Below are 16,526 nucleotides of genomic sequence, written 5' to 3' on the forward strand. Positions count from 1 at the left end.
AGAGTGAGAAGGAAAAGGAGCTTCTGCTTTTGTGAGAGTCTGCCTGTGTACCCTGACGTGGGGGTGTTTGGGGTGGCGGGCTCTCCGTCCCTCAGCGCAGCACCGGCCACGCCCTGGTCTGCGCAGGGCCCTCCCGGGGCCTTCCATGTGGGCACGTGGGTCCTCTTTGCTGCCCTGAAATGTGGGATTATGTTGAGGCCCCGGTCCAGGCCCCCCTCCAGGAGTGCAAGTGCAGTCAGTTATGCTCTGACTTTCCTCCAGACTGACACTTCCTGTCCGTTGTGCACTTGAAATGGTTGAACAGTCCAGGCCTCCGGCCTTTCTAGTTCACAGCTGCAGAGAGGAAAAGTAAGCACAGCACAGGAAAAGTAAGGCTCTGTGGAGTCGGATCCTGTCATATCATACAGGATGCCGTGGTATCACTGCGTGCTGTTTGGTACCGTGCGGAGCGGGCAGGTGCCCCTGAGTGCTCTGTGAACGTGAGGATTGCCACCTGATTATGCCGCCTGGTCCTCGGATGATGCATCCATGAGACGGACATGGGAGAAGGCTCAGGGTTGACCGCTGTGGTGATAACAGACCTGTCAGACACGCTACATTAAAGACTTCTTTGAGTTTCTTAATGGCTTTCTTTTTAGATCATTAGGATCCCTTTTAAGGCATATTACCTTTTCCAGTCCGAAACACGCATACACCCTTGGTAGGGAAGATACCCTGTGTTTTTCTACCGCAGAAAGATGGTCGCATCTAACGTTTTATTTCCTGCCGGGCTTTTCACCGGGCAGTGTTTGCCCTCTTATTTTAAAGCATCAGAATTGCAGTCCTACCTCTTACACTTAATGCTATAACTGACACTTTTTTTTTTTTTTGCATTACAGTCTTTTGAGATCAGACAAGACCCAGTGTAGTGCTCATTCTTCATCCCTATCGCTGTAATAGTTTGCATTGTTGCCCGCAAGAGTCCTTAACTGGAGAGGCATGAGGAGGGTGCTCAGCGCCTGTTCCCTCCCTGCCCACATCTGGCAGAGAGGCGGCCGGCCGGCCTTTCGGGCCACGTTGGTTTGAGGCTGTCTAGGGATGGAGTGGAATGATGCAATAGCCGATTACCATGGAGCTGTAAACAAATCACATTGCGATTCTCTGTAACAATTTCCCAAAGCAGAAGCCAGGCCATTTTTTGGAAGATGAAAAATGCTGGTCTTTGTCACTCGACACTGTGGACAGTGCAGGCACTTGCTTTCGTGTGCCTTCCTACCAGCTGCCCGGGCCTGGTGAACCTGCGGCTGCCCGCAGCCCTACAGAGAAGCATGGCTTCCTACGTTGGCACCTTAACTGGCGCACTGCAACCTGGAGAAAAGCTTCTAGGGCATCGTGTATCAGGCTGAGCAATATATAACTAAAGTGATGCGTCCTCTGTGGGGGTTCCTGTGTCATGCTGTGATTTTTTAGATGTGGTTTTATGAGGAAGAACGTGGAACAAACTAGTATTTCTTTTTTTAAAAGGGATAAGAATAATAACTTATTGTTTACTCATACCATTACACATACAATGAATATATTTAAGCATTTTAAACAAACAGGCTTACATAATTAGCAAACAACATTATATGTTAGATAAAATTGCTATTCCAATCTTATACATGAAAGAACACCTTTAGGTTATGTGGGGCTAGTAAGTGATGGAGCAAAATCTCAACCCAGGCGATTCTTCAGAGACTGTGCTTTCAACTATTTTGCTACCAATACCTCTAAAAAGAAAAAAAAATGTAGCCATTGAAATAAGAGATAAGGTTAAACAATGAAGTGGGTGTAGCCAAAGAGAGAATTAGCAAACTGGAATATGAAGATTAAGAAATACCCAGAATGCAACAAGAATGATAAAGAAATAAACATTTGAAAAGGCTAACAATCATGAGATTAGAATAAGGTTAAGCAAACTTCTAATAAAAGTTTCTGAAGGAGAGAATTAAAATGATTGGGCAGCATAATAATAAAGAGATGATAAGTATTAGAAAACAGTAGTATTTTGCCCTCAAAAATGTTAGTTTGTATGAGTGCTAGTTTCATTTATATCCTACATATGTAGTTCCTCAGGACAGTATTCTTGTATGCTACCGTGTTTTCCCGAAAATAAGACAGTGTCTTCTACTATTAATGTTTGCTCTTAAAGACACACTAGGTCTTATTTTCAGGGGATGTCTTATTTTTCCATGAACAAGAATTCACATTTATTGTTGAACAAAAAATCAACATTTATTAATATACTGTAGTCACGTCATCACAAACATCAGCATGACCAGGCAAATTCTGAATTCCATCGAGAATTTCTTGTGACTCTATTTCCACGGACAACAATCTACCCTGTTTCCCCGAAAATAAGACAATGTCTTATATTCATTTTTGCTCCTAAAGACGCACTAGGTCTTATTTTCAGGAGAGGCCTTATACTTCTAAGTTTGAAATAAAATTGCACTAGGTCTTATTTTTGGGGAAACAGTAATTTTTTTTTAAGGGTTGTGTTTGGTGATGTTGTAAGAGAATGTATTTGAGTATTGCTACATTTTTATCTGATTCATATTCCAGAGGTTCATTCAAAATACATTCTGAATGAAATGGTAGAAGTGCGTGCTACCGCACCGTCTTGCAAGAGGTGAGCGCCTTACAGACGTTTCCCGTAGCTTATGGGCTCTGTGGTGCAGCTGTCTTCTTGTCTGACCCCCGGACTGTGGCCCCCGTGGGGGAGGCGCCCGTATTGAGGAACGCCGAGGCCCTGAGCGTGCTGGGTGCCGTGCACAGGCATTTATAAGAGCTGCTTCCACGAGCCAGAGATTGAAGTGGGCCCCACATTTAGGTGTACTGAGGGCTGCTTTTGTACTTTTTTCCAGGAAACAAGAAGTGGACTTTAAGTAGCTGTTAGTAATAACAACTACAGTTCACATATTTTGAAAGCTTGCCCTGTGCCTGGCGCTATGCTACGTGCTTTGCCTGCTATCTTCTCTCATAATCCTCACAGGATCCATGAGGTTGGCGCTGGTATTGTCCCTGTTTGACAGCTGAGGAAACGGAGGCTTAGGGCAAGTAATCCAAAGACACAGCGGCAACAGGCAGATACTGTGGGCACTGGCATCGTTGAGGCAGTGTCCTCAGTGACTGGGAGGGACAGCTTCTGTGGGGGACAGTGTCACAGCCCTGTGTCCGGCGCCCACTCCCTCGGTCGTCCAGGTGCTCACTGGCTCTCCAGAGGAGGCTGTGTATTCGGGACCCGGGAATAGAAACTGCGGTGTAAGTGTGCATCGGAGGAATTGCAGGGCCGCTAAATACTGTCAAGACTGCATCATGGGGTGGTGGTCGGGGAGTGTCTTGGCCTTGCGGGGCTCTACGTAGGCAGGGAGAGTGCTGCGGGCCCGGAGGTGCGGTGAACAGGCTGTGCGTGGGGGTGTAATGGCCTCGGATATGATTGTGAATGAAGCGGGAGCATAGTGGCAGCAAGTGAGAAGGGCTCCGGGGACGGTTGTGACGAGCCCTGAGCTCCAGACAGGAGCTGGCGCCTGAGTCTCGGGCTGCCGGGTGCAACGGACAGTTCAGGAGGAATTGTTTGTCTGTGGGGACCAGCACCTAGATCTCCGCTTCTGTAGAAAGGGTGCAGGCCTAGGCTGTTCTTGGCTCTCCACGACATTTTTTTTTAATTTATTGGGTGACATTGGTTAATAACAGGTTTCGGGTGCACAGTTCTACAACACATCGCCTGTATATTGCATTGTGTGTTCACCCCAAGTCAGGTCCCTCTATCACTTCTACCCTCCTCTCCCCTTTCCCTCTCCCCCTCCCCCCTTCCCTTCTCATCCCCACACTTCTCTCTGTGACTTTAGGTCTAGACTTATCCGTGGCTGTTTATCAAAAACAGCTGGCGGAGGAAAATAAATGACTGAGCAAGAAATGACCCTTAGAGGTTTTTTGAGGGGTTGTTTTTTTTTTTAATGTCTTCCTTTGCTGTTTATCACAGAATACTGGCAAATCTGGTTCTCTAGAGAAATAATTCCAGAGGATGTATCAGTTTGAGTCTTGTCCTTCCTATATCCCATGAGGAAATCGTGAATGTGCTCATCCTTCTTACAACTGGGCAGCTGAGTCGGCTGTGTCTGATTCCAGCGCCTGGTTACCTCCCCCCACCCCCACCCTCACCCCCGGCCCCTGGCCCGGGGATGGAAGGCATTCCCATGATATTTTTCAGGCTTTCTCGTTGTTTCTGAGGTCACCCTGTCTGCCCCGTCCTGCTTCATGCCAGTCCCGTGGCGGGCTCGAGGGCTGCCGGCGGGCCACACGGTAGCTGTTCCACTCGCCACCAGTCAGTTCCTCTGGGTGTCACCCTTCCTCCCTTTCCACAAGCAGCACTTGGCTCTGCACATGGTGTGGACAGCTAAGTTGTAATTAAAATTAGTGCGCTGCTGCTCAAAGTAGTTTAGCTGTCTTTAAAAAAATGGTGCTTTTTCCAGTTGAACAAACGTACCGGTAGTTGGTTTTTTCCCCGGCACACCCTACACCTGCCATAATGACGTAGACCGCCCTATTCAGATGTGATGAAGCTTCCTCTGACACGTCAGGACGTAACAGAGCATCTAGCCGAACTTGGTTGTGCCGAGGAGGGTATGGAGCATATGGACACAGTTTTGTTCAGTGGCCGGAATTAATGGAGTTTCAATGTAAAGACTGTTGACCCCAGATCCTCCTACTATACAGTTAGTAATCATTGATCGCTTCTGAAAATGAAAAGGGTGGAGGTCTGCATTTGAGTGGCCCTTGAACCAATTCTGATTCCCTTCGTGGAGATGAGGATGACTTTCCAGCCTGGACAGCCCTTTCACCATGTGGAGAGCGGGTTGTGGGGGGCTGGGGGCCAGGGGGTGCCCTGAGACACTGAGCAACATGGGGATCCAGCCACAGGGTTTGGGACAGCTTGGAATCTTCAGGAGTGAGAATCATCACTGTGGCTTAAGTGGCATGTTTTCCAGTCTTACTAAATGGTAAAAAGTACATAGAGACAGTTGTTCCAGCGCCATGGTACTCACAACCACACTTAAATGGAAAATAAGGTAAGGGTTGAGCCGCGTTGTTTGGAGGTACCCTGGGCCTTTGCTGCGTTACTGTGCCAGTTAGGTGACTCTTCCCAGTCCTACCGTCCGAGTGCTCAGCGGCACTGCGCCGGCCTCCTGACGTGTCCCCGCGGCTTGCTCTCTGCAGGCGCACCTACGTGGGCAGCATGCCCGGCCGCATCATCAACGGCCTGAAGACGGTCGGGGTGAACAACCCGGTGTTCCTGCTGGACGAGGTCGACAAGCTAGGGAAGAGTCTGCAGGGCGACCCCGCCGCGGCTCTGCTTGAGGTGAGACTCCGCGGGCTCTGCCGCAGCAGCGTGGACATGGGTGGGGGCCAGAGCCACGGAACACGCGCTGCTGGGGGTGTCATCACGGGACAAACAGTTAGATGCAGACTAACGTCTGAAGCAATCTGATAGTTAAATTTGTGCCTTAGACATTTCTTTCTCTAATAATTCTTGTTTTCTTTCCTTTTCCCTGTTTGTTATTATCAAATGGTTTCTCAAAACTTGATGCAGGCGTATTGTTTAGAGAGCAGTGATTGCTGCTCAGAGACAGGGTCATTACAGAAACGTCATGCGGTCTCCTGCTCCCGGGCGCCCCTCCTCTGTACACGGCTGGCTGCCCCGTTCTCGCGGTGGCATGGCTGCAGTTCTGGACGTCACAGGAAATGGGGCTGTTTGCTTTCTTCTCTCTGCCTCTCCTGGGTCACTTCTGTGCCTCGCTCTCTCTGCCGAGGGGCTGTGTGTGTGTGTGTGTGTGTGTGTGAGTGAGGCTGCTGGCACTCGGGCAGATGGTGCACAGCCCCGCCCTGGCCTGCCCTTCCTGCTCCCACACAGCCTCAGTGCCCTGCACAGGTGAGCTTTCTGGGCCTCTCTGGGTCCTTCCTGGTCGCGCTTACAGCCCTGCACATTTGCGTGGCTTTCTAGACCCCCAGGAACACTTCAGAGCTTTTAAAGGCCCCACGAGGACTTCATTCCCCAGTTTCTCCTTTCCCTCTGTGGTCAGCCCCTGTCAGCCCCAGCTGACTGGCACCGCTGCCTCAGGCAGCTGCTGGGGACGCCTGCAGACAGGGCTGCCTTCCCTGTGTCCCCGGAGTCTGGTGGAATAAACGTACATCCCCACAGCAGAGCCTCCCCTGAGAACTACCACAGAGTAGATTGTGACAGTTCTCTGGGGAGGGGCCAGGGGGCGCTCTGATCCCGTGGGCCCCTCTGGTCGCCAGCTGCCGGTTCTCAAGGCTACGCCGAGGGTGGTGCTGGTTTCCAGGCTGCCGTGAATGTGGGAGAAGACAGGAGTAAAGGAGAGAAAACACCACAGAGCTTGCTGTGTCTGCTGAAATTCAGCCGTCTTTCTTTGACAAGCACTTCTCAGATTGTTGCCGGTTTATTTCCGGAGCTCTGAAGAGGTTGGTCTTGACAGGTTCCTCTGGTGTCGCCCTGTTGCGTTCACGGAGGGCAGGTTTTCAGGGTGCCTGCCTCCACCATCCCAGAAGTGCTTCCTCCTACAGTCGGTTTTCGTTCTTTGCTTACATGAGTTATTGCTCCCTTCTGACCCTTTTGTTTTGATTTGTCTGTTGTTCAGACAGAATATTATCTTTCAGTTGCCTTTTTCAGGGATTTGTTTGGAGATTGTATTTAGCGGCCTTTTGTTGTCTGTACCTGTAATCTCCATATATTTTGTTCACATAGCAAATCAATAAAAAAAATTGAAAATATATTCCTATGTATATATAAATATATACATATATAATAAGATGTATCAGTCTCCTAACAAATACCGCAGACTGGGTGGCTTAAAAAAATGTACTGTCTCCCAGTTCTGGAGGCTAGAAGTCCAAGGTCAGGGTGCTGGCAGGGCTGATGGCTCCTGAGGTCCCTCTCCCGACCTTGGGACCACTGTCCTCGTATTATGTACCTGCATATGTAGCATGCATGGGATAGACTTTAAGAGATATACGTTCATTATTTTTTAGTGAAGACGGTATACTCCAATTAGATAGGTAAAATTGTGATTGATAAGTATTTTGGTCCTTTTGCTTCCCTTTTGGATACATGTGTCCACCCTACCTGCATCCAGAACTAGTCTGGGGAAAGTGGCGGGTGTGCCAGGGGCCAGGGCCTGCGGGGGGCGCTTGGCACCTGCTCTGAGGGCCTGTCAAGCATCTTCACAGTGTCCTCTGATCCCAAACAAGATACAGTTGTCAGCAGCGTAAGACTCTGATTGGTTTATTATCTCATTGACCCAGTTAAAATATTTTTAGTAGGTACTGGTATTCTGCTCATTATAAACAGAAAGGTTTTGCTCTAAGGCATTTTTAAAAAGTGAGTTTGTCCTCATGAATATAAAAGCAGGGTAATTTTTACTGGTTTACTCTTGTGTGGCATTTCCCTTTCAGTTGAAAACTGGACACCAGACTGTGTGGCGACCTTTGAGAAGGAATATGCTAATTATCATTTCACCTGTTGCTAGGAATTTCGCCTTTGCCCTATATTCCATAGCAGTGAGAGCGGGTGTGTCACCAGGAGGGAGGCTGGTCCTGCAGGGTTGGTGACTGAGTTATGGCCACACAACAAGTCAGGAATAAGTCGATGATGTAAGAATAACATCAAAAGGTTAATTTCTCTTCTCTGTAAAAGCTTTTAAGTTTTCAAAGTTTTTGACATTGAACGCGCTTCATTTTTTAAAATATACTAAGAATGTGGGAACTGTAAGTGAAGCCAAGTTTAGTGATGTCCCGGTGTCCCCAGCTGTGCTGAGAAGTGTCAGCCTTGCTGATGGCGCCTGTGTGTTCTCCTTCACGCAGCTTTCTCTTCGACCATTGCACCTGTTTAACGTGTCTGTTCTCCCCTAGGTGTTAGACCCCGAGCAAAACCACAACTTCACCGACCATTACCTGAACGTGGCCTTTGACCTTTCCCAAGTGCTTTTCATAGCGACTGCCAACACCACAGCCACCATCCCCGCGGCCCTGCTGGACAGGATGGAGGTCATCCAGGTGCCAGGTACTGGACTCGTTAGGAAGTCCTCATTTGCTGTCTCTTGCCTTTCCGAACATAACCTTTTGAAACCGGCTGATCTGTGGAGCTCCGAGCAGAAAGGTGACTTGCGGGCGGGTGAGCTTCCCGGCTCGGACGCGGAGGTTTCGTGGAGCAGCTTCTGCGTCGGTTCCGAGTCGGGAGCAGCAGAAGTCGCGCGTGTGCTTGCAGCGTGACGGACAGACAGCGGGTCGGGATTAAGTGTTGCTTATTAATTTCAGATCAAAGTTAGCATCAAAGAATGGTCCTTTTTTTTTTAATGAAAAACAAGACATTCTTTGAAGCAGTGTCTATTAAAAAATTTTTTTCAAAGTAAGTCTCTTAGAAACGAGACACGGCTCTTCCCATGGCCAATTTCACTTTCCTGTTGTCAGATTTGAAGTGTTTTCCGTCTCTGGGAACGTATGATCCTTCCCTCTTGTTCGGTAAAAGCGGGGTCTCCTCGAAAACCTGGGCTGTCCTGGTGACGCCTGGCCTCCCGTTTACTGCAGAGGGCGGGGCGCCTTTAAATGCCTCCTCTCTCTCCATCGCCTGGTCGTCCATTCCTCTTGTTTTCATTTATACTGTCTCTCCTTCCCTGGAGCGCCACAGACACGCCCTTTAGTTACTAACAGCACGGGAACCCCAGTGTCTTTGTTTTAATTGCTCAGAACTATTTTTCCCTAGAAGGCCTCTACTATCTCGTGGGTATTTGATAAAATGAAAACAGAGTAGAATTGAAATAGAAAGTGTGTATTTCATGTTCATCTGAAATACATTTTTACTATTAAGTGAATGATAATTGGATCACTTAGCCATCTGTGAGCCCTGCCAGTTCCTGTACTTAGTTTTTTGGTTTTTTTTTTTGTTTTTTTTTCATTTTTCTGAAGCTGGAAACGGGGAGAGACAGTCAGACAGACTCCCGCATGCGCCCGACCGGGATCCACCCGGCACGCCCACCAGGGGGCGATGCTGTGCCCACCAGGGGGTGACGCTCTGCCCATCCTGGGCGTCGCCATGTTGCGACCAGAGCCACTCTAGTGCCTGAGGTAGAGGCCACAGAGCCATCCCCAGTGCCCGGGCCATCTTTGCTCCAATGGAGCCTTGGCTGCGGGAGGGGAAGAGAGAGACAGAGAGGAAAGCGCGGCGGAGGGGTGGAGAAGCAAATGGGCGCTTCTCCTGTGTGCCCTGGCCGGGAATCGAACCCGGGTCCTCCGCACGCTAGGCCGACGCTCTACTGCTGAGCCAACCGGCCAGGGCCCTGTACTTAGTTTTAAAATATGAGACGGAGTAAAAAATTGCTGTGTGCATGCTTATGAGACTGAAATAAATGTCATGAAACTGTGTTGCCGGGAACTGCAGATTAAGGCACCGAGTCTGTGAGATTCCCCAGTGTGGAGGGGACCTGGGGGTGTCCTCTTCCCGCAGGTCGGTCCGCCATCTCTCGAGGTTCCCCAGTGTGGAGGGGACCTGGGGGTGCCCTCTTCCCACAGGTCGGTCCGCCATCTCTCGAGGTTCCCCAGTGTGGAGGGGACCTGGGGGTGCCCTCTTCCCACAGGTCGGTCCGCCCATCTCGCCTTTTTTGTGTTTTTGTTTCCTTGTTCCACTCAGAAGATGCTTATCAGTTCATCTTTCTAATTCTGTGTGATGGAAAGGGCAGTCGTGTTCGGGGGAGTTTTCTCTAATAGGGTTGAAGACAAAGTAAATCCATAGTCATTGAGGCTTTTAAATAAGTAAGAAGATAAAGCTTTTTAAATATATAAATAATTCCAACCTGTAGAGCTGAAGAGGGGAAACTTTTGCAGGGACATCTTAGTTTTGGGTTGTTTTATTCTTTTGCTAAACTTTATGGGTGGCTCTTCTCTTGAACCCGATGCTTGTTTTCTGAAATCTTGTTGTGTTTTAAGTATTTTCAAATATATGTCAAATTATGCTAAAGAAAAAGGATGAATTTCCTATGAAATAATAAAACACAAACTCAAATTTCCTATGAAATATAATTATAATAAAACATAATCTCTAAGGTTTGGTGGAAGTCTCTTTCCTCCTGTGAGGAGATGTGTCATTTGATCAGAAGACTCACTGGGCCCAGTCCATGCTTGTTTTGTTTGGGAAGAAGTTGGACACTTTAACAGCGGGTTCATTCTGATCATGACATCGTAGCTAAAGTAAGCCTTTAGGAAGCCCAGCGCTGGAAGCCGGGGAGTAACCGCAGCACGGGGCCCTTCCTTGCAGGGTACACGCAGGAGGAGAAGATCGAGATCGCCCACAGACACCTGATCCCAAAGCAGCTGGAGCAGCACGGGCTGACCCCACAGCAGATTCAGATCCCGCCAGTGACCACCCTGGACATCATCACCAGGTTGGTCAGCAGTCCTGGGGCTTCTCTAAGGTCTCAGTCTAGCGTGGCCGCTGCGAGCGCCCATCCGGCCCCTGCGGCGGTTCCCAGCGAGCGCTGTCCTGACACTGGTCTGCACCAGGCTCCGTGTGGGGTAGCGCCCAAAGCAGCTCCCAGCAGGGGACCTGCCAGAGCCGGAAGTCCGCTTCTCCACCGGGGCAGAGTAAGGGCTTCATCTGCCCAGTTAAGATCCAACCCGGGCCAGGCAGCTCCGCTGGTTAGAGCAGGAGCCCGAAGCGCAGAGGTTGCCAGTTCGATCCCCGGTCAGGGCACAGACAGGAGCAGATCAATGTTATTGTCTGTCTGTCTCTGTCTCTCTTTTTTCCCCTCCTTCTCTAAAAGCAATAAATAAAAAAATTTTTAAAACAAAAACATGGAAGGCCCTGGCCAGTTGGCTCAGCGGTAGAGCGTCGGCCTGGCGTGCGGGGGACCCGGGTTTGATTCCCAACCAGGGCACATAGGAGAAGCGCCCATTTGCTTCTCCACCCCCCGCTCCTTCCTCTCTGTCTCTCTCTTCCCCTCCCGTAGCCAAGGCTCCATTGGAGCAAAGATGGCCCCGGCGCTGGGGATGGCTCCTTGGCCTCTGCCCCAGGCACTAGAGTGGCTCTGGTCGCGGCAGAGCGACACCCCAGAGGGGCAGAGCATCGCCCCCTGGTGGGCAGAGTGTCGCCCCTGGTGGGCGTGCCGGGTGGATCCCGGTCGGGCGCATGCAGGAGTCTGTCTGACTCTCTCTCCCCGTTTCCAGCTTCAGAAAAATACAAAAAAGAAAAAAAAAACAAACATGGAAAATATTGAGATACCTTTTATGGCCCAGGATCTTAAAAGTTGAATTCTCTTAATACGTGACACATGCTTTCAGACCTCTGGTCTACACTATTCAGGTCTTTCTTTCTCTCTGAGAAATTTAAACTCCTTAGGGCCTTCATCTGCAGAGTCAACGCTGGCACACCAGGGAATGGACCTGCCCAGGTTGGCCAGCAAGTACTCAGGCCCCGGGCCAGCAGTACTGGACTTAGCTGAGGTCGCTGCTTGGTCCAAGTGTCCCCTGTGGAGAACATGAACTATAGCAGCCTCTCCCAGCTCTGCTGGCCCACACTGCGGCCCCGCCGCAGCCCTGGTCCGTCCCCTGCCCCTGCGGCAGACCACCCGTCCCCTGGCCCGTCCCCTGCCCCTGCGTCAGACCGCCCATCCCCTGGCCCGTCCCCTGCCCCTGCGTCAGACCACCCGTCCCCTGGCCCGTCCCCTGCCCCTGCGGCAGACCACCCGTCCCCTGGCCCGTCCCCTGCCCCTGCGTCAGACCGCCCGTCCCCTGGCCCGTCCCCTGCCCCTGCGTCAGACCGCCCATCCCCTGGCCCGTCCCCTGCCCCTGCGGCAGACCGCCCATCCCCTGGCCCGTCCCCTGCCCCTGCGTCAGACCGCTGGGCACTCACTGGCTCTGGCTCTGGCTCTGGCTCGCAGGCAGCCCTCCTTGGTAGCCGCTGTGTTTGAGCAGAAGAGAGCTAGCCTTCCATTCTGAACTTTGACTTGGAATTGGCTGGTCAGACAGCTTTTTGATGTAAGCCAGCCTTCTTTGGAAGTCTATTTAAATTTATATACAAAACAGACTGAATCTGACCTGAGGTTCCTTTTCTTAACCGGAGGAGGTTTACAGTGTGGGTGTAGATCAGGTGCTTTATACCCCAGTCTTCTGGCCAGGATATTGTTCCCGAAAGGCCCCTGAAGCGGCCGGGACTCCCGGGAGGTCACTGCACCTTTTCACAGCTTCCCCTCTGTGAAAGCTGAGTGACGGACGGAAACAGCCGTAGCTTTTCTGGATCTAAGTAATCACTCAGGAAGCCATACCTGTTTCAGTTTCCCAGTTGTTGACTGAAGAACTGTTTCTTTCTTACTCTTCGTTAGCTCAAAACATCGGGTTGTAAAAGCTGCATATTAGGACATTTCTCTGAGCAGTTTTCTGGGGTTTTTTTTAAAGATTTTACTTATTGATTTTACAGAGGGGGGAAGAACGAGAAGTATCAGCTCATAATTGGTTCACTTTAGTTGTTCATAGATTGCTTGTTGTTTGTCCTATGTGCCTTGACCGGGCAAGCCCAGGGTTTCTAGCCGGCGACCTCAGAGTTCCAGGTTGACGCTCTGTCCACTGCGCCACCACAGGCCAGGGTCTCTGAGCAGTTTTAATACTTTTAAAACCAGCCCAGGTATTTGCTACATACTACATGCTTAGTGAGTTACCGAAGTTAGGACATGACTTTTCATCTTTAATGTGTTCTTCACGTTTCTGTGTGTCGTAGGCATAGACCTTAACGTTCAGGAGGAGGGGGCTTAGAAGTCACTGGTCCTGCTCACCCCCCCCCCCGTGCGAGCAGCCCGCCTCTCAGCGCCTCCCCTGCTAGAGGGCTCCCTGCTCCTTGGCGGGTACATGCGATTTTTTATGGGAGCCCCTGGCATCCAAGTATGGCCCTCCCTTGTCCAGCCCTCTGAAAAGATGCCGTCTCTGGTCCACATCCCAGTGTTCTCTCTCCAGACTTTGACCTTCCTGACCACCTCCTGCTGGGTGGCCGCCTGGGCCCGGCACTGCGGGCGTCCCCTGCCTGGTGCTGGCAGAAGAGGACCCGGCTTCCTTACTCTGCGTCTCCAGACTCTCGGCTCCTCTGGGTTCTCCTTCCCGTGTTTCTCCCAGTGACTCAACACCCTGGTCCTCTTTCATGTGGACTTCTGTTCAGTTTGGCCTGGATTGTTCTGGATTCATAGGGTTGAATTATTTTAAAGCCCAAATATAGAAGTTTGCAATGTGCATATATTTTATTGTTCACCTCAGCTACTGTTGCAGCAAAGTGACCTTTTTCGTCTTGCTGATCACCGAAGATGTTAGTTTTTCATCCTACGAGTTGGCGTGTGTAGCACCTTGCGTCTCAGTCAGGATGAGGAAGCGAGCCGGTTCTCGCTGACACTGGCAGTGCGTCCCTCCACGGTGCCCAGGTGCGCAGTCGGCCGGGGTCTCCTTCCCTTGCGTCAGCTGTTCCGCCAGACTGTCTGTGTGTGTTCCGAGCCCATTGTTCAGCTGCCTAAAAAAAGCTGTTGCATTGTTGCTGCCGTCCTTGTGACTGTCAGCACACTCGGGGTCACCCTGAACTTCCTGCCCCGTTCCTGCACGTCCATGCAGTCCCCGCAAGCTTCCCTGCCCCCCTCCCCGCGTTGGCTGTGCAGACCCATCATCTGAGCTGCTCAGATAGCTGCCTGGGAAGCCAGCTTGGGTGTTTGGTTTGGTTTATATGTGTTGTTTTGTTTAGTTTTTTTTCTTTCTTTCTTTTTCTGAAGCTGGAAACGGGGAGAGACAGACAGACTCCCACATACGCCCTACCGGGATCCGCCCGACCGGGATCCATCTGGCACGCCCACCAGGGGCGATGCTCTGCCCACCAGGGAGCGATGCTCTGCCCCTCCGGGGTGTCGCTCTGTTGCGACCAGAGCCACTCTAGCGCCTGGGGCAGAGGCCAAGGAGCCATCCCCAGTGCCCGGGCCATCTTTGCTCCAATGGAGCCTTGGCTGCGGGAGGGGGAAGAGAGAGACAGAGAGGAAGGAGAGGGGGAAGGGTGGAGAAGCAAATGGGCGCTTCTCCTGTGTGCCCTGGCCGGGAATTGAACCCGGGACTCCTGCACGCCAGGCCGACGCTCTACCACTGAGCCAACCGGCCAGGGCCGTTTTGTTTAGTTCCAAGGTGCCTCCCCGTCCTCCCTGCTGAGGAGTGTGCATTATGGAGCATGGACTGTCCTGCAGTCTCTGTCCTTTAGTGTTTAGCCAAGAGCTTTTCTTTGTCTTTTCTTAGAACCTTAAAAATCTGCTTCCGTGAAGTCTAGAATCTGTGTCTGACGGCCCCGAGATCCAGTTTTCCACATAGAATGAGAACTGCATTCTGTGTGCTTCATCCTGCCCACTCAGAGCCCTGCACAGCTGGTGGCTGGAGATGGCTGTCCTGTGTCACGGCTGGTGACGTGGCTCGCGGAAGCCAGGTCGAACACAGAGGATCTGGAAGAGGGCGCTGCTCAAGCCGTTGAGCGTCATACGCAAAACCCCGGTGCGGGCGCTGCCCTGCAGGCGCCTTCAGACGCCCCTCCGGGGAGTGCGCGTGGGCGGAGGGCTTCGCCGGGTCCCCTAACGGCCAGAGCTCTGTCTCGATTCTTTTTGCTTTAGTGGGAAGAATTTTTTCTTTTAGATTTTTTTCAGCAATATTTGAAGTAGAATAAATTTATCTAGAATTCTCTTAAGTTGACTGAACGTGTTTCTGAAAGGGCTCCCACATCCCCCAGGAGAAGGTGATGTCCGTGCTGCCAGCTGAACTGGGAAGAGCCGGGGGCTCATCCGCGAGCCGGGGGCCCATCCGCGAGCCGGGGGCTCATCCGCGAGCCGGGGGCCCATCCGCGAGTCGGGGGCTCATCCGCCAGTCAGGTCCTGGTTCAGGAGACTCGAGAGGGGACAGTGGTGGCTGAGGATGCGTCTGAGGAGTTAAGAAATAACAGTAATTTTATGAGGGATACTTTTTTGTCTTTTTTTTTTAATTGCTTTATTGAGAGGGAAAGGGGGAGAGAGAGAGAGAGAGAGACAGGAACATCGATCTGCTCCTGTACGTGCCCTGACCGGGGATCGAACTGGCAACCTCTGTGCTTTGGGAGGATGCTCCAACCGACCGAGCTACCTGGCCAGGGCTGTGAGGGAGTTTTAAATGTGAAGGACTTAGTACCCAGGAAAATGTACGTAATGGACTTCTAAAAGTGTGCTGTGTACACATCGAGTGTAAATGCCAATCACAGTGCTTCTGTCTGTTCTTACAGGTGGCGCTTGGCCGAAAATAAATGTTGTTCTCTGCTGACAGGTACACCCGAGAGGCAGGGGTGCGCTCCCTGGACAGGAGGCTCGGGGCCCTGTGCCGCGCGGTGGCCGTGAAGGTCGCAGAAGGCCAGCACAAGGAAGCCAAGCTGGAGCGTGCGGAGGCTGCGGAGCCGGAAGGTCTGGGGTCCCGCGGGGCGCTCGGGCAGGGCGGCGGCAGTGCAGGAGGGGGGGAGGGGACGGTGCCGGGTCGCCCTGGGGACACTGGGACCCTCGTCCGGGTCAGTGTGTCCAGCGAGGAGGAGCGGACCACGCGAGGCACTTCATCAGGAGTGTTCTTTATAGATGCATAGCCCAGGGTTTCAGCTGGAGTCATACTTGGTCTCAATGCTGTGAGGTCGCAACTTTCAACCTCTCTCATCTCGCGGCACACATAAACTAAGTGCTAAAAGTCTGCGGAACACCAAAAGGTATACTTTTTGCCAATATGACAGAAAAAAATAGGTATAATTTTGACTGATTTACCAAAATAATAGTAATAGTAATTACCTACCCTTTTTGCTCCAGATTGACTTTTTTAAAAATTAGGTGCCTACATTGGTGTGTAAGGATTTCTGGTACCAAGAAGTAACCAGTCAGACGCAGCCTTATTTTGCGACCTGACCAATAAGATGCAGCCATATTCTATGACAGATATTTATGGTTCAGTACGACGTTCACACCAGACAGCTGTTGTTGTGTTGGCTGTTGTCATTTCTTTATTTGACAATCTGAAGGGAGGAAATATCCCTGACTAAACAGGAATTGCATGTTTTAGAAATTCTTGCGGCACACCTGTTGAAATCTCCGCGTGAAGGGTACAGTTCTCCAGATTTGTAATGATGGTTCAGATTGTTGTTAAGTCTTACATTTATAGCGTAGAAGGTTGTTAAACGTAAGAGCGTCCACGCAGCCCGCATGGACTAGGGGCCGTGGACTGGGGGCCGGCCTGTCCACGGCAGTGGCTGCATGAGCCATCGTGTGCTATTCACCGTTTTCTCTGGTAACTACCCAGGGTTTTGCAGCTGCTGGTCTTCCAGAAAGTTCGCGCTGGTCTGCAAAAGACTGTCATCTTCACCCAACATCTGTGTGGTTAGCTCAGGCATGAATTTTCTGGCAGACCAATCCACAGACCAGCGATTGAAAAACACTGAA

The 16,526-nt window shown here is 51.1% G+C and overlaps 1 protein-coding gene across 1 annotated transcript in view; it reads left to right on the top strand.

Moving 5' to 3' along the window:
- The window catches only part of LONP2 (lon peptidase 2, peroxisomal), a 69,070-nt gene that overhangs the window by 28,616 nt on the left and 23,928 nt on the right, over positions 1-16,526 (top strand). The window contains exons 8-11 of the mRNA XM_066243839.1: positions 5,239-5,380; positions 7,948-8,098; positions 10,346-10,472; positions 15,379-15,512. Coding sequence (XP_066099936.1) covers positions 5,239-5,380; positions 7,948-8,098; positions 10,346-10,472; positions 15,379-15,512 — 554 coding nt within the window. The remainder of the gene's footprint in view (positions 1-5,238; positions 5,381-7,947; positions 8,099-10,345; positions 10,473-15,378; positions 15,513-16,526) is intronic.

Source organism: Saccopteryx bilineata, chromosome 9 (assembly GCF_036850765.1).
Source record: "Saccopteryx bilineata isolate mSacBil1 chromosome 9, mSacBil1_pri_phased_curated, whole genome shotgun sequence".
In the NCBI taxonomy this organism is placed as follows: domain Eukaryota; kingdom Metazoa; phylum Chordata; class Mammalia; order Chiroptera; family Emballonuridae; genus Saccopteryx; species Saccopteryx bilineata.